The following is an 18220-nucleotide window of genomic DNA, read 5'->3' on the forward strand; positions in this document are numbered from 1 at the left end:
AATAGAGCCTGTGAATCCTAGGCTCAGACCACACCACCAAGCAAACTCCTGTCCTCCCCACTCCATACTGAGATCTGCTATCCAAACCTCTTGCTTATTGACTATAATTCATCTGAGGGTGGCCAGTGCTTCATTTGTGATGAAAGAGGTGCCAGGATTCAGGCAAGGGTGTTTTTTTATTATTTTATTTTCATAACTGATGCAGCAAGCAGATCAGTCCCAGAGCTACGAACTGCCAACCCAGAGGTTCAGCCCTGGTAAAAATTAAGCCCTGAGGGTGAGCCCCTCAGTCAGGACAGGCTAAGTACAGTTCAGCTGTCCTTTACTCATACAATAAAGATAACGTTTCATGACCTCTAATTCAATCCTAAAATTATTTGTAATCCAACACCAGCCAAAATTGACCATGTGGGCAGCAGAGCTCTGCCGGCTGCATATCTAGACCCAGTAGGTGAATTCATGCAAATACAGTCAGGGCCAAAAGCCTTCCCCTCTCCCCTGGCCCATTACTAGTTTGGCCAACATTCCTGAAACGAATGTGCCAACATTGTCAAAACAAAACAAAACAAAACAAAACAAAACAAAACAAAACAAAACAAAACAAAACAAAACACACAGTGTGGGACAGATAGTCTTTGTTCATACTTTTCAAACCTATTATACTTTTTCAGGTAGAAATTCATCATATACTGTGTATGTTTTTAAGGTGTGTATTGATGTTTCAATTTCAATTCAAATTCCCAACCAATGCCTAAGTTGGCAACACGGCATGTAACTAGTTGACCACTGGGGAAATTTGGGGGAGAGAGGCCACACCCTCATTGAGGAGGTGTAGAGAAATCCCTGCATTCATCACTATTGTAATGGGAGCCATATAATTACCCAAGACAGATAAATAGTCAAACTTTACTTGTATATATATTGACTAAATTCTTACTGAGTAAAATGGGGAAACCACTCATAAAATGAAGATAATGGGATCATGAGTAGAGCCCTGCATGGATACTAAAATGTGGATCCATATCTGTCAAGGCTGTTCCCCACTCTGGTACTCTAGGTGCAGAAGGTGACCTTAAAAATACCTTGCCTCTATAAGATTCTGCTTAAAAGCTCTCCAAGGTCACAGATTTCCTGGCCTTGGGAGATAGGATGCCACCATCAAGAGTAAAACCCCTTTCTTCTTGAACCCAGGAAGAAGTACTTGGAGCTTGGAATCCTAAGCTATTCTAATATAAGAAAGCTTGACTAAAAAGAGAAAACAATCTGTAATCTCTGATAGCTGACTCTCAGTCTTAGGCATGCATACACAGGACACAAGAATCAAATCATCGCCTTAAAAAAGGTGATTTTATTAACAAAACAAAAAGATATATTTGACAAAGCATACTTCATTGCTAGGGTTTTTTAAAGCAACTGAAAAAAGAACAATTTAAAAACAGAGAAATTCTCTCCCTGGATTATAGCTTGGAGTACAGTGTACAGGGAAGAGTGGGACATGGACTTAGCATAGAGAAGTTTAAACAAACAACAAAACAAAGAAAACAACCTGACTGCATGTAAATAGCTATTCCCTATCTACTTACAGATCCTCGCTTCAAGGTCCAGTCAATATCCATGCCCAGTTTTCTTTGTAGGCATGGTAGTTCTACCTGGTTCAATTCATCTTGTTCCCCCAGCTCTTGGGTTAAACTCACACAAAGAATAAAAAGTAAGCAGGGTTTCCTTCATTTCAAATCTTAATGCTTTCCCCTAGGCTCTCCTGGCTCCCTGCCAACACCATCTAGCTACCTGAATTTAACCCTTTTGTTGCTGAATGCTGGGATGTTCAGAAAAGGCCAGCACGCCTCCTATCCATCACAGCATCTGATCCACATCTTCCAGGCTCAACACATCATCCAATCTGCAATCCACAAGCCATATTTTACTTCCATCTGCATCACACAGCAAGTCATTTGGAGATGAGCAGGGAGGAAGCACAGATGAGCAAGGAGGGGGCAGGTCATGTAGGGAAGAAGCAGGCAGCACAAGGCAGGGGCAGGGGATAAGGGGCAGCAGGGACACAGGCTGGGGCTCCACTGGTCAGTGCTCATCAGATAGGGGGAGTCAGACAGGGCCAGCACTCTGCCCTTCCTGCAGGGAGATTTATGGTGGAGCTTGTTGCATCCTTTCCCATGGCACTCTCCCTCCACCTGGTGACTGTTCCATTTCTGCCTCCTAAGCATTCTATGTGAAGTTTTCTGTTCATAACTGAGGCCAACTGTGCACTAAGAGTAAGTACTGACAAGCCCAGGAGATATGGAACTGGACCTTGCTAAAAGAACTTAGCGAAAAGAAAAAATCTATACTATCTCCCCAGCTCCTTTTCTCTTCCAACATCTGGGTATCAGTGAAGGATTCAGCTTTGCTCCGTAGAGTCAAAAGCCATGAGATCAGCTCACTGCACACACGCGTCCAAACCACCGCACTTGATACTAATTAGCAACTCTTCTGAACACTTTAGGTGTGAGTCCAAGGAATGAATGGGGATGGAGAACTAACCTCTGGATCCCAGGGGTCATCCAAACAGGTCAAAGCTGGCATGGCTGGGGGCTGTAACAGTGCAGCTGTGCCAGGCTGCACCTGTTTGATGACTAAAAGGCTGTGTTCTCAAGATCTGTCAATCCAGTCCCACAGCTTTAATAGAGGCCCTACAGAAGCTGCAGCAAAGCCTCACTGTAAATGTCTCTGAAAGTGACTGTTGCGTCTCTCCTTTCTTTGATTTTTTTTATTCTGTGCTTGTTCTGTTAATGGTCCATTAGCTAATCTTCATCTGCACTGAAATTCAATTCATTCTCATAATGGCATTTTAAAAACCCTCAGCTTCCTGGGGAGTGACAATCCCCCCTCCTCTTTCTCACTGTTCTCTGCTGTGGGGGATTTTCCTCTATTTATTCATGTTTTTGTTTCCTGAACAAAATGGGTAATCTTGCCTCATTCAGAGCCAGACAACAGAGAGACAAATAAGTGACACATGGATGCCAAGGAATCAGTCTCCCAGACAACGCCATGACAATTCCCATAACTCCCTTCCTGGCCCAGAAGACATTTTCGTGGTTGGAATGAGGTGAATGAAAAACAAAAAAGGGATATAGGAATAACGCAGACCCTCATTTGAATCTTCTTGTCACACAGGAGTCCCATGGAACACTGAAAACAACTGACAACCAATTGTCTCCAGCGTTGGGACATACATATTATGAATAATTTAACTCTCTTTTGGGCAACTGAACAGACAACAGCTTCTTGTGCTAATCTTAGCAATCTACAAAACAAGTCTCCCATACAAGAAGTCAGTGTGACTTTTTGGAGAAACACATGACAAACTGCTACTGCGAAAATTAACTGACATTCCCTAGCAGACATGTTATTCTGGATTCTATATTTTAAAAAGGCTCCACATCTTATTTGAAATAGCTTCCGGGGGCCAAGGTGGCAGCATTACGACATTTTCCAAACTGCACAGAGCCTTATAATCTGTTCTTAAATGTCATCACACATTCCCTTTTTTAAGGGCCAACACATATAAAATAAATCACTTGGAGGTTTACTTTTATAGCTCTACTAGCCACACTTGGCTCCCTGCTATTCAGCTAAATGGGAAGCAAACTACCTAATACTCAAAAAGGGAGCTTTCTATCATTCCAAGGGAGATCCAGGCAGTTCTTCCTTCCTTCACTCCAGGCCTGCCCTTACTCACTGTCCTGTGTTGGTCTGTGATACAAGGGTCAAACTATCATGGTCAGCTAATAGGCTAGGAGTAACTGGTGAGTTTGTAACATAGCACGATTGACTTGGAGACCCCATGTTCCAGTTGCGGTAACTGTGACCTCTTTCCCCAGCCCTTTCCCCTGAGTCTCATGCCACACAGAACAAACACTTATACTCACCCTGTCATCTCATTAACCACTGCCCAGAACCAACTACTGACTGAGAGGTCCACTTTCCAGACAAGAGTTTATAGACTTATATTAAAACAACAGGCAGCAATCCCCTGCAGAGCAGGCACCACAACTTCTGGGCAGTACACATGCCTTCCATTCAACCCCCCCCCCCCCTTTTACCAGGGACCCTCCTCATCTATGGAGGGTGGGGGACAGAACTGGGGGTTAATTGGGCTTAAGTGAGCCAGAAGGTTTTGCTTTCCAGGGTTACATTTCAACCCAAATGTTGCTGATTGTATTCTAGTTGCATTTGATAGTTTTTGATACGGTTTGCTACAATATTATTGCAAACAACTTAAAGTAGTATGGATTGGATAAATGGACTATAAGCTGGATAGAAAGCTGGCCACAAGGTTGGGCTCAATGGGTAGAGATCAACACTCAGTATCTGGTTGGCGGTTGGTATCAAGCTGGTACATTAGTCGGAGCATTGCCAGCAGACCTAGGGAACTGATTATTCCCCTTGTTAGAATTGAAAGTTTTATTCTTTTTATATTTCTTATTTTAGGTTTAGTAATATAAGGTATATATATTAACATACATTTAACATTTTCAAATTAAGTCCTTTCAGTTGAAGGTCTATTTTCTTTGTTCTGAAGTTTGGTAAATGTCCTAAAGTAGAAAAATGATTCTGGGTATTGTGGCTGTGTTAATAAGATTAGAAGAATTCTGCTAATGTGCAAGGCCAAAGCCTTAATTGCTTGATTTACAATTGCAGATCTGTAACCTCGAAAGTCCTTGTAACATTGCTCATGTGTGTGAGAGGAGTGTGAATGTGTCGAGATAAGATGCAAAGTTATGTTGCTTAGAACCAGATGGCCAAAGAAAGGGGGTTAGCAAGAGTGGGCAAAGGCCAGAGGACAGATAACCTGACTGCAGAGGAGCCATCTATAACCATCGATGTATACCCCCTACTGACAAGAAGATTGGCTAATTGGCAGACTGACGACTTTAAAGTGGAGCAAGCACCCCGAAAGGACAATTGATTATAGGATGAGCCTTGGAGAGATGTTTTGGGAACACTCACATCAAAAAGATAACATTCCGGTCACAGAATGACACAGTGGAATATATTGATTTCAACAGGAAAACGAATTATAAAAAGCAGGGTGCTTTGCTATGGAACTTGGGTTCGTCTGCCACTGTCTTGAGAAGAGTATTGGATCGATCGACCAACAAGGCTCTGCTCCCCCCTGTGCTCGATCTAGCTGGCCACTAGATTGACACAGACTCTGGACTGATAACCATGATATCATCTGGCAGAACTGTGCATGCATGATGTCGTGTGTGTGTGTAATTGAAAAGCATATGCAGCTGTTGTATTCTCAATAAATGCGGTGTACTGCCTTTTCCCCTATAAAAGATCTCGTGTGCATCGTTTAAGCATAACACCCTTTATTTGGCACTGGGGAGGCCACATCTGGAGTATCATGTTCAATTCTGCCCCCCTCCCATTACAGAAAGGTTATGGATGCATTGGAATCTAGAGGGCAACAAAAATTATTAGGGGGCTACAGCAATTAACTTATGAGGAGAGGCTGAGGATTTGGGCTTATTTAGCCCATCGAAGAGAAGAATGAGGGGGCATTTGATAGCAGTCTTTAACTACTCAAAGGAGAGTTTCAAAGAGGATGGAGAGAGGCTGTTCTCAGTGGTGACAGATGCCAGAATGAGGAGTAATGGTCTCAAGTTACAGTGCGGGAGGTCTAGGTTAGCTATTAGGAAAACTATTTCACTAAGAGGGAGGTGAAGCATAGAATGGGTTACCTAGGGAGATGATGGAATCTCCATCCACAAAGGTTTTTAAGTCCCAGTTTGTCCAAGGCCTGACTGGGATGGTTAGTTGGGGTTGGTCCTGATTTTAGCAGGGGACTGGACTCAATGACCTCCAAAGGTCTCTTCCAACCCTATAATCTGGAGCCCCTCAATGGAGACCAAGGTCCCATTGTTCTAAGATCTTTATATACACATATTAATTGAGACAATCCCTGCTCCAAAGAGTTATTCTAAAAAAGATGGTAAGGGAAACTGAGGCACAAGTGACTTCTTCAAGGTCACACAGCAGGTCAGTGGCCAAACCAGGTATTTCACACAGATCAGCCTTATCCCCTAGTCTACACCATGCTGCTTCTCTTGCTGTATGTTTAACATGAATAACATTCAAGCAACAAGCACAGCCTTCTGTTCCCACATCTATTTGTTCTTGTTGTTCTGCTTTGAAACACTTTTTTTATTGTCAACAAAACATTTTACCTGCAGGATAATGGGATATGGATCCTCTCTCTTTCAGGTCACTGCTATAAAGTCAGCTCAGGTTAGTAATGATCTGACATCATCTATTGACAGCTCAGTGTCTTACATGAAAGGCATCACAATGTTCTCTGCATTTCCCACTGATACTAACCCATGCCAGTCTAACAGAGAGGCCGGGGTGCGTAGGATCATAGCTAACAGATTATGGCCCCTTGAAGGGGAAAACACAGGGGCCCTCTGCTGCCTGCAGTCAGCTGCTTAGCCTTATCAGCTCCAGCCCTGTGAAGCTGGTAATCCACCTCACTATCCTCAGTTAGAGGGAGCTACCCAGTAGCTCCTGAGGCAAGACTTGAACCCACAACCCCAAATTCTGGAGACTAAGGCCCAAGCCATTAGGCCACTGGAGTGCCCAAACCAGACCCCCACTTCTCAAGTCTTCCAATGTATTCTCAAATGTTCTCTGTGACAGACGGACGCCTCTCCTTTTATAATAGTATAGATTCTTGGAGGTTGTAAGAGTCTCTTGACACCAGATCACTTTACTCAGACCCAGCAGCCTGTGTTTTTGAACAATGTTAACTGATAATCCAAACATTGGGCTTTGGGTCCCCAGCTACATACCATGTGGAAACTCACACTGAACTGACTTGAAAGGTAGCTACAGCACACCACCGTCTCTCCTCTTTGTCTCCCCAAAGAGTTTTGAAACAACAAATTGAGCTAAAATTCAACTCTGGTATAGCTCAAATGAATGCAAAAGAATTATGCCAGAGATTAATGTGGCCCAAATCTGTATTTTTATTTAATATGCTGAACAATCATCATTTTCCAGCTGTGTGATGTAAGAAACTAGACATTTTGCAACAAACAAAAGAAACTGCCGTCACCTTTCTATGATTGCTTAAAAGTGAGTTAGCATTTGCTCAGTAATTGCAATATGGTTACATTAGACTAGAATTATGAACAGATATTTGAGTCTTTCCTGTCACATGTGTGGGAGAAAAATCAAATAACTCCAATTGTGTCTAAGGGGGGACTGTGCAGAAATCAAAACTCTCTGAAAGAAAACTGCTGTAAGGGTTAAAAAGTTTTCCAGGCCTCTCTCCCTGTAACAGAGAGAATCAAATTAACTCTAATCAAAGACCCTTACGAATGACTATCTCAAGTTCATGGATACTCCTAGTCTGTCACAATTTGTCATGTAAACCCTTATCTTTGTCACAGTTTGCCTTGTAGACTCCTCCACTCAAGTTCTCATGTGCCTTTGTGTACTGTAAAAACTTACTTCTAGCACTCCTGGGGTGAACAGAAGTCTCAGAGTACTTCTGCTGAGACTTTGATATGTTAAAGAAGAACAGTCCACAACTGAACTGTCTAAGCATTCTGTATAAAGGATACCTGAATCTGTCTGTCAGGGCTGCTGCTTCACTCTTGGAAGTGACAGCCTGCATGCATGCATCATAAAGTTTTCCCTTCTAGGTTTCTCTCCTGCCTCACTGATTTGACCTCCGGCCTCGGACCCTTCTGGGGGCTCTGTACCCCAGGGGAGCGAGATTTCCCCTTCACATGTCATGAATAATTCTGTAACAATTTAAAAGCATGTATCATGACCATGAACACTGAACACAATCCTATGAAAAACACTGGGCAACTCCACTATAAAAACCCCCGCTATTTAACCCTATATAGCTTTACAATGAGACTCATTGCCATAGTAGTCGAGCCTCTCACACACGCTGCAATTAATTCTTCCAGGGACTAAGGGAGGGAAATATTATGAAGCTTATATGAAGATGAATAAGTGGGACACAGAAAGCTTGAGTAATTTATCCAGAGTTACAAAGGAAACCTGTGACAGGGGCAGAAATGCAACCTTGCAAGGAGTCAACAGGAGTTAAAATTGGGTAGGTTGAGCAGCAGTCAGGAATAGCCAACTTTCTATATTTAAAAAATATGTCAAATGATCTGTAAGGAACCATCAAGGTGTGCAATAAGTGACCTATGAATCATTGTAATCTTGTCGCTGTTACTTATATCCTGTTTGTTATTCAACTTAGGTTGCAAATTTTCCACAGCACTGATCATATTTTCCTCTTTTTATACAGCACCTAGCACAGCTGGGCCTGGGACCTTTCAGTGCTTACTACAACCCTAATGACAATGAGAAAGAAAATCATCCTATGCCCCCTGAATCTCAAATGAGTTCACACCCTTCCTATCAAGGCTTTGTTCCTATGGCAGGATTAAAAGGGATACAGCATTAGGATATTAACCTGCCTTGCTGGGGGTCAGGAATTACTTGTGTGAAACACATCATAGCACCTGCTCCTCTAAAGAACAGGAGGCAGATGTTGTATGAAGAAGGCTTACCTCAAAACTCATGCCATGTACTAAGCAGAGCTTCCGCACCAGTTCAGCCACCTCCTCTTCCGTGGATGGCCTCTCATTTCCCTCTCGTTCATACAGCAGATTACTCACATAGAGATCACTGGAGTTCACTAGAAACACATTCAAAAAACTAACCATGCAACAATTGACCATTTTCTGTGACTAATACTAAATCCCAGAGTGGTATAGTGTGCACCAAGGCTACATCTTCACTGCCAAAAGTGTGTTTTTACTGTGGAAGGGATAATTAATAATGTGTAAAATGCTAGTGTAGTGTAGGCACTGTAGTTTTGCAAGCTAAGTAAGGCCAACCATACAGAAGACTATAGCACTGACCCTGCCCCTCTGCTCACATTAAAAACTATCTCCACTAGGATTGTATAGAGGACAGCTAACAAGTGTTAGTTAAACTACAGTAAAAACACACCTATTTTCAGCAGTGAGGACAAAATCTACAGCTTCAGTTCAGCAACATTCTAATAAAGATGCTACATTCAAATCAATAGATGTATTCTCATACTTACATTTAAGCACATGTGTAAGAACATTGCCTGAAGGAGCATGTAACCAGCAAGAAAAAAAGTTGTTCAAAGATATGGAACAAACGAGACAGACATGGAACAAAAAGAAACCACATGTTCATTTCATACGCTCCTCCTCACACCTTGCCCATCTGTTTTCATCATGCCCCATCTGCTTATGGCCGAATCCTCCACTTCTGAACTCCCAGTCAACCCAACTGGAATGCTGAGTGCCAAAGAGACATGTTTGGACGCATACAGTAAACTCTTAGGCTATGTCTACACTGGAGAGTTCTTATGCAAGAATGACCATTCTTCCACAGAGTGTCCACACTGCCCGCCCGCTCTTGCGCAAGAAGATTTACAGTAAAGTGTGGGAAGAGAGGGATTCTTGAGCAAGAGGTACACTCTTTTCTAACAAGTTTAAGCTCTCCTGCGCAAGAGCTCTTGCACAAGAGGGCTGCGTGGACGCGCGGCTGGGGTTTCTTGTGCAAGAAACCCCTATTGCTAAAATGGCCATCAGAGCTTTCTTGCACAAGAGAGCATCCACACTGCCATGGATGCTCTTGTGCACATGGTAGTGTGCAGGACTGGATTATCCAATAAGCAGACTAAGCACATGCTTAGGGCACCAGCAAAGCAGGGGCACCAAAAAGAGAGATTTTTTTTTGAAAAACTTCGATATTTCAAAAAAAAGCATCAAAGCTGTCATCATGGGAAAAGTCAGAACGCCGCAGAACGCTCTTTTTCTCAGCTGAAAAGAATATAAAACCCTCAGAGAACAACAATATGTCAGGACAGACTCGATTCACTTTCCCTATTGTGTATGGAAGCGGACGTGCTTCGTCAAGTCAGCTTTGATGAACGTCTCCAGAATTTTGCAATCAGAAAATCTAGAAAGAAGCTATTTTAATTTCAGAAGACATGTCAGTTTTGTGTCATTTCGAAAAATAAAATTTTATATTACAGTATAGTATTGTTTTTATTTTGAATTACATATGGGGGCACCATAATCTTTTCAGTGTTTAGGGCCTCTAAAAGTCTTAATCCGGCTCTGGTAGTGTGGACGTGTTCTTGCACAAGAACCCTTGCACAAGATGTTCTTCTGCAAGAACCCGCTAGTGTAGACATAGCCCTGGGGATCTTATCTTACGTCAGCATATAAATATTCTGAGAAATTAGGATTTAAAAAATAATGTACAGAGAAATACAAACCAGCAAAATAACAAGTTTCACCATTTAGAGATCCACTCCTTAATCATTACTCAGGCAAACTTCCCTTTGACTACACCAAATTCATTCTACTAATGGAGACAAGCCCAGGGAGATGAGAAACTGATGGAAACAGGAGCTCTGTTTGGTATAGTCCTTTAAAGTCCATTGGAAAATATGATATTTTAGGCACCATACACTAGAGAAAGCTAAGCATCACACTTTGCCACTGCATGGGGACTAGGTGCATTGTTGAGGGCCTGAATTGGTGCTGCAGGTCAAGGGTTGGGAAAGACACAGAGCAGAGGTCATCCAAAGAGGAAATCAGATCTGCAAGCTGTCACGTGTGGATACCACCCTGACCATTTTGGAAACTCATTTTCTTCCAGGCCTACAAAACTTCAGGGCCCTGATCCAGAGCAGGCAATGGGCAACAGCCCAAGATCCCATTCCATGCCTTTTAGCACGTGAAAGGAAAGATCTGGTACAAAGAGAGTTCCTACAAGCAGACTGAAGGCAAGAGGCAACATAAATACTTTTTTTCCCCACCACTCCTCAGGAAAGCACTTTAATTTGCTATTACTGGAAACATCAACTCACCTGTACTGTATAACACCCCTGCTTCCACTTGCAGGAGTTTCAATGAGGACTGTGTCTGTGTCTTTGCCCCAGTGCCCTTCCTAGAGAAAGGCGTGACAAGACTGGATTCAGTGCATTTGGCTTCTGTCAAGATTCCATCCTTAAAGCTCTGGGCGCATTCCAGTCTGGAGGATAGGATCTGCTGCTGTGACTGAGAGAAACAAACATTTCAGAGAAACTCTTTTCATTCACACAATCCATTCTGGGGAACACAGACTTCACAGAGGACTCCAGGTCTGTGTCATTCTAGGAGTTGCAGCAGAGGAGACTGGAGAGGGATAAGGTCCCAGTTTCCAATCTGCATTTCCCTTTTCTGAAATGAAACTTGCACCAACTTTCATTATGAACTTAACTCATTTCATTTTATTCCATAACGCACCTACTTTACCAGGTCTACTTTGCCAGCAAAGGTCTGAATGCAACAAAAAGCCATTCATGTCAAGTGGTTGACAGCTGGCTGGTACCGTAGGTTTAGATAACTTATTTCTGTTACTAGCATTTGTAAAAAAAGACATGAACACCGATTTGTGCTTGGAAAAGCCTTAAGTTTAAAAAAACTTTTAGTGATTTTTCCAAAAACATGACACTTAGCTCACAAGCCTTTTTTCATCCACAGCTTTCTATTTTTCCCTCCAATCTTAGTTTTAAACAACCTCATTAAGCATCATATATTTGGGTGGGAGGGGGGAGTATTATCCAACCCATGAGTTTTAGCCAATCCAGTCCTTCGATACTTTACTGACTGCTAACAGTTATATGATTAATGACTTCCTAAAATGCATTTCTTCATTGCCAGAAGAGTTCAAAATCAGTTTTAAAGCTGTCTGCTATTTGTGTTATGTAAGTGTTGCCATTTCAAAGGATCTTTATCAATTGCATAGAGACATTACATAGTAGAAAAGCCAGGTGTATGTAGAGACTGAATCAGGAGTCCAGACAACTCCTTCCACTACACGCACCTCACACGTGGAATGGTGTGTTATGAATGAGGCTTGGAACTTATAATTGAACAGTGAGGATAAAAAATACTAATCAGATGCCTTATCTGCTACTTAAACACTAGGGAGATGGATTCCCAGAAAAAACTTCAGACAGATCTATCAAAAGGTTGACTACACATTTTCCAACCTGCACATTAAATGATGAAGAAAGCCTGGCAATGCGATCTTATTTCTGAGGATATGAGGAGGGATGGAAATATATAAAGTGTAATTGTGACTGTTATTTAAATTATCAGAAACAGTTTGATAAGCAGAAGCACACATCACTAAATATATTTGACATCAGCATGTGGTTATAAATAAGTAGGCTTTTTAATCACTTCAAGAAATTAGCAAGGACTTTTGATGGGACCACAACAAATCCCTCAATACTTACCTGTACATCAGGCAGAGCTATGGATTTCGGGGAAATAAAACCCGAATACCGGTGAGAACACAGATGTAAGTCTTTTGTCTTCAAAATAAGAGGGCCTTTCCGCCGATATTTGGTTGGGCATTTTCCCAGAATGTCCATCTAGTAACAAACACACAAAATCAATAAAGCAACCTATTCACATATACTCACACACAATACGGACAGACTTTATCCTCATTACAGCACTTTATTACACTTGCTTTCCTGAAGTAGCAAAGACCCAGGGAACTGATTTGCCTCTTTCAATTCATTGGCTTTGTCACAGATACCATGGCCAAGCACATGCATTTAAAATGGCCTGATGACATGATCTTGCATTTTAAAAGTCAGGCAGGAGGGTTTTACTTCAAAATGAAAGATTTTTATAATGCATCGTTTTATTTGTTTTGTACCTTAAGCTCTGATTCAGAAAACACATTCTCACTCAAGACAGTGTTAACATATTCAGTATTAGGCATATACATAAGCCCCATTGAGATTTTTGGCTGTATTGCACTCATACAAACCCTGATTTCCATAAGTTATTCCAGTTATATTAGTACAAAAGAGCAGAATTAGACCTTATGTTTGCAAACAGTGTTCAACTAATGCTCAGCTAAGAGCCTTGAGGCCTGATTTCACAGCCCCTAGAAGTCAATGTCAATGCTCCTGTTGAGTTCAGTGGGTGCAGAATCAGGCCCCTGGTGAGAGAAATCTGGACTTGTGCTGTATCAACTCTTTGGGCAAAGTCTCCTTCCACGGCTCTGCTCTAGAGCAAAAAGGAGCTATGGCCTGGGGGTAGCATAGTGGTAGCTGACCCAGCTCTTTTAGGACTTCCACCAAGAATGCCAAAAAGAGCCAGTTTTGTCATGTGGCCACTTGGAAAAACAGTGAGACCATCAGAGGCTGCTGACCGGCCATGAAGGGGCAGCCACCTCTGATCATGTAAAAAGGAGAAAGCTAAAACCACCCTGACATTCAGCAACACACACCTCTTCAATGGATCCGCCGCCAGCAGCCACAAGGGAGGTCTGAAGCATACTGAGAATGCCCCGCTTGATGTTCAGCACCCAGGCCTGTTCGCGCTGCAGAGGGCAGATCTTCAGAATTTTCCCATTATGGAAAGAAAACGGAAGTGGATGGTGCTCTAGTGCTCCCCTGCAACAAAGGAATCCATAGCCGCTAGGTTCAGACACTAATGCAATGGGAATTTATGAACCTTGATGGATGCATTTTGACTTGGCAGCGTCTCTCCCATGGGACTATGACTTACCCCTCATAATCTGTAACCGCCCCTCTTATTTCACATCATCATCTGGTACCTACAAGCCTTCTAAAAAAACCATCAAGCCAAATGCTTTGAAACAGCCCAATCCATTTAATTGGGACATACTTAATCGGGGCAGCTCCCAAAAGACCATTTAAGGCTAAGTATACTTAATGGCAATGGCTCTGGCTGAATGGGAGATAGTAATGTCACTTAATGGTGACAATTCAGTGAATCTTGGGCCATACCTGGTATATGTGTCTCAGTTACATACTGATGCTCTCTGCCTTTGTATAGCTGTGGTACATGCAGAAAGGAGAGGAATGGCTTCCCCCACAGACTTATTGTTAATGACTTCTTCCATGATGCCTGCATCTGCCTGAACACCATAACAGGGGTCATATAGATCTGTCCTTGCTGCAGGCAGTAAACTCAGTCCCTATCACAGAGTAGACAGTGCTTCTGCCCAATTCTATAGCCATGAGCGGCCCTGTAGGCGGTATATGAATGAAAATGTTGACCTCCGTTCATCAGGAATTCCTCTGAGAAGGGAAGGAAAAGACATCCATGGGCCAGGGTACTGGAACTAAGGGTGCAGTGGTTGCAATAGCACCCGCAGCTTGATTCCATCATCTACAGGATTTACAGCTTTGCTCAATGGATTTCAGCACCCCCACTACAAGAGCTGTTCTAATGCAACTGCCCATGGGCATGTCCCAGGGAACAGAGTTCAACTTTGCTCCTGTCACAAGGACTGGTCCTATTGTGAGCAAATCAGGGAAAGATACATTTCTTTTCCTCCTTCCCCACCGAATGAACCATTCTCCCCACCCACTGAGAGGAAAAAGTTGCCTCAGAGAAAAATGTCATTTATGAAACATCCAGATCACGTTCTCACCAAAGGAGACATGGCTCTCTCTAGATCCAGGGTATTTCCCATGGATATGCCCCTGTGAGTCCTATTCGACTTAGTGGGAGTTGTATGCATGTATGGAGGGCTGCCTAGACCACAGAATATACACACTGGGCTGAAGAGAATGCTAATAAGGTGTCATTCTGAATAATTATTTTGGTAGCCAAGCTTCAATGAATCCTTTTTTCACCATTTCTCCCTGGCGTTTTGGTGTCTCTGCAGAAAACAATAAACATGACAGCTCTTATCTCTACAGAAATCCCCAGAACCAGCATTCCAGAGGGAAAGTGCATTTGTGCCTGAAGCTGTCTGAACACTGAGATCAGTGCTCATATGGTGGAACAAAAGCTTTTACTGATGAATTTTTAAAAAGCGGCGCATTTACTCAAAACGTGCTCTTTCTGACCCTCTGAATTGAGCTAATTATTTTTTCTGAGGGACTGGTGCAGATCTCCATGTTGTTTAAAGGCTGGGAATCCAAGCACAGGGACAATAAAGGGAGATTAGCCGGCTCAGCCTGCCAGACAACAAAACAGCTTTTCTTGAGGGTGCAATGAACCTCAGCTTTGGGAAAATACCACCTTCCAAGGTCTTAGGGGCTTTATCATGTAGCCACCTCCTAAGTTTCCATACATTAGTTAGCCAGAAGGCTGCCCAGGAATAGCATGCTGTGAATGAACTCTTACTAAATATACAAGGGAGAAGCTGACATTTGAAAATAAATAAATGATCTTTAAATATTCTGGAAAGCTACAAAGCTTATTTTCATCATGCAGAATATAAACTACTCCATGATTACACCTTATGGTTATGAGTCAAGCTGTCAAAACCTCAGCATCCTAAGGCTTATGTGAATTGCATGAAACTGTGACTCAAGATCAGGTATCTCTTCATGCAGTTAGGCACCTAATGCATTGTGCAGCCAAATGTGATAACTATCCACTGCATGTACATTTGCTACACAAAATTCCAAGAGATCTTTAACCACATGCCCCTTAATTATTATGAACAATGCTGCAAGCCTAATCAATGCTTTTTCAACAGGCATCTAAAAGGAAATGGAATAGGAAACAGAAAATGGTAATATGATGCTGCTAAGCCATGTTGCTTCTAAAGAGAGGAAGTGAGCCATATATGAACCAATGTTACCTTAAACTGTCCATTTCTTTCAGAGACTCCTCTCTGGATGCCAGGGTCTTCTTTAGCTGAACATCTTGCAACTAGGAGGGAAAATTCCAATGGAGCAAACAACACTGTCTACAGGAGCTTGTAGGCTTTTATGCACATGAGAACAAGAAAATACAAAATAGAATACAGAGCAATGGCATGATCCTCCAGCCCTTAGTCGTGTACCCACGTGGACAACTTACAAGTCAGATTAATTCCCCAAACTGGTTGCCTGATATTTACCCCCTATGATAAAGGGTTGGAGGAACAAGCCTTACTGGGCCTGTCTATACTGCATCTGGGAGCACCTCTCTCAGCCTAGGTGGGACTAAACTCTAAAGGGGAAAGCTAGGGCTTGGCTACACAAAGTGCCTTGAAGAAAATACTCGGCCTGCAAACCATGAATTGAACCAAGGACCTCCAGAGCTAACAGCCCAAGCTGAGGCAGCTGAACTAAAGTTTTGAGCAGGGGAGCTGACAGACTCAAACCCTGTGTGGGTCAGATACAGCAGGGGACTGGTTTAACACCCAGCAAGTTAAACACTCTGTGTCGTCTGGGCCTTCTTTGGTGCATGTTATGCTCCCTCCCATCCCAATTGTTTGTACTTTTACAGAAAAATGAGTTAGTGTATTTCTCATGTGTGGGGATGGTGTGTGTCATGTACAGCAGATACCACAGACACTGGGGGTAGGCCACTGAGAAAATGGTGTGTGAAGCTACCATCTTACCACATATCCTGTGACAGAGTACACAGCAGAGAGCAGTCTCAGTAAGCCAAGCAGTTACCAGCCAAGCAGTTATCAGTTTTTGAGCGCTCACGTTCTGGGCATTTCCACCGCCCGTTAGGGTGGGGCGTTGACCTCTCGAGCCCATGGTCAGAGGAAGAAGAATCCAAGCTTCTCACTCCTCTGGCTGGTTCAGGGGTTGCAGGGAGACGCTACCAGCTCCTGACCAGCTGGGTATAATACAAGCACCCAGCCTTTCACTACCCTCATTGGTTCCAGGGAGATATATGCTTGGATCAGGTGCTAGACTTCATAAGGGTCTGGGGATTTGGCTTGTTAGTATTTGGGGTCAGGAAACTGGCAGTCCCCATGGTGGCCTGTTTATTTAGCTGCCTTTCAGTGTCCAAGAAGCTGAATCAAGATCATTGTTTGGTTTGGTGTTAAGGTTTGTTGGAGATTCTGAAATAACTAGACAAGTGTCTACACAGCTAGCCCATTATTTCAAAATAATTTCAGAATAACGGGTGGCTTATTTTGGCATTTGTAAACCTCATTCCACGAGGAATAATACCTCTTCCAAAATAGCTATTTCAGAATAGTGCCTGTGTGGACAGGGCGGCTGGAGTTATTTCAAAATAATTGGCCTCCAGCCCCTCCCATAGTGCCCTGCTGGCTGCTCTGTCCCCACACATCAAAACTCTGTAGTCCCCCCCTTCCCCTGGACCTCTTAAAGCTGCAGCCTCAGGAGAAAGGGCTCATGTCAGACAGCAGGCCCAGACAGCCCTGAGCCACCCAGCAGCTACCACAACTTTGAGTTAGCTCAAAATAAGTGACTCTGCTGCTCCCACCCAGCCCTCCACTGCTCTCAGTGAGCAGTCTTCCAACTCCCAGGACCCTGCCCGGGGACGGAAAAGACGTGCATCTTCCTGGTCTGGTGCAGAGATCACGGACCTTATTGAGGTTTGGTACAACGAGACCAACCTCCAGGATCTCCACCCCAAATGCCAGAATGCCAATGTCTATAGCTACATGGCTGAAAGCCTGGACACCGAGGGGCACATCCACACCTATTATGAGGACCTGCACCACATATTAGGGAGCAGGGCAATCCTTTTCCTACCCCCAGTAGTGGACTCAGGGCTTGAGACACCCAGCATCACTCTAACAGGGGGCAGACACGCAGAGAAGGCCAGCACAATAACCCTCCTGACCCTGGAGCTGGTACCCCATGATCTGGATGTGTCCCAGGTATCATCAGAGGCTGGGGAAGCCACGTCAGGTGAGTGCCATCATGTTCCCTTCACACACTGGGTGGAGGTGACAGGTGGCAAGGAGCAGCTGCGTGCCTCTCACTCTGCCTTTGCAGACTGGGGATCACATAGCAGCCTGTGCATGTGGGATCACGTGGAGCAACAGTCTGGGGTACATAGCCTCACGAGGCTGCAACAAAGGACTCTTGTGCTATTGGCCACAGGGTGTCTGGAGAGGCCTGCCACTCTCCCGGCACCAGGGTGGGACACCCTCCCGGCACAAGAAGGAGGCTGGGAACATGGAGCCACACACACACTCAACAGTGCTGCACATGGCACATGGACATGCCCACACTCTCAGGGCAGCATTCACTCCGGGGACAGCACAGCGAGGTGCAGGAGTGTCTGCTGCTCTCACACACTTCCCCTCAACACCCTGCCTCCCTCTCCCCCAGCAGGCAACTTCCTGAGGGACGCCGCCTCTTCTGGACCCAGCATGTGCGTGGCAC

General features: G+C 43.7%; 1 protein-coding gene across 5 annotated transcripts in view; it reads right to left on the minus strand.

The window, feature by feature from the left end:
• Nucleotides 1-18220, minus strand: part of APOLTP (apolipoprotein lipid transfer particle homolog) — a 232974-nt gene that overhangs the window by 190914 nt on the left and 23840 nt on the right. For all 5 annotated transcript variants that reach the window (XM_075899317.2, XM_075899315.2, XM_075899314.2 and 2 more), the window contains exons 4-8: nucleotides 15718-15788; nucleotides 13381-13546; nucleotides 12371-12508; nucleotides 10955-11144; nucleotides 8604-8731 (exon numbers count right to left, since the gene is read on the minus strand). In XM_075899317.2, the coding sequence (XP_075755432.2) occupies nucleotides 8604-8731; nucleotides 10955-11144; nucleotides 12371-12508; nucleotides 13381-13546; nucleotides 15718-15788 (693 nt within the window). The remainder of the gene's footprint in view (nucleotides 1-8603; nucleotides 8732-10954; nucleotides 11145-12370; nucleotides 12509-13380; nucleotides 13547-15717; nucleotides 15789-18220) is intronic.

This window comes from Pelodiscus sinensis, chromosome 15, assembly GCF_052426305.1.
Source record: "Pelodiscus sinensis isolate ZL-2025 chromosome 15, ASM5242630v1, whole genome shotgun sequence".
Lineage (NCBI taxonomy): Eukaryota > Metazoa > Chordata > Testudines > Trionychidae > Pelodiscus > Pelodiscus sinensis.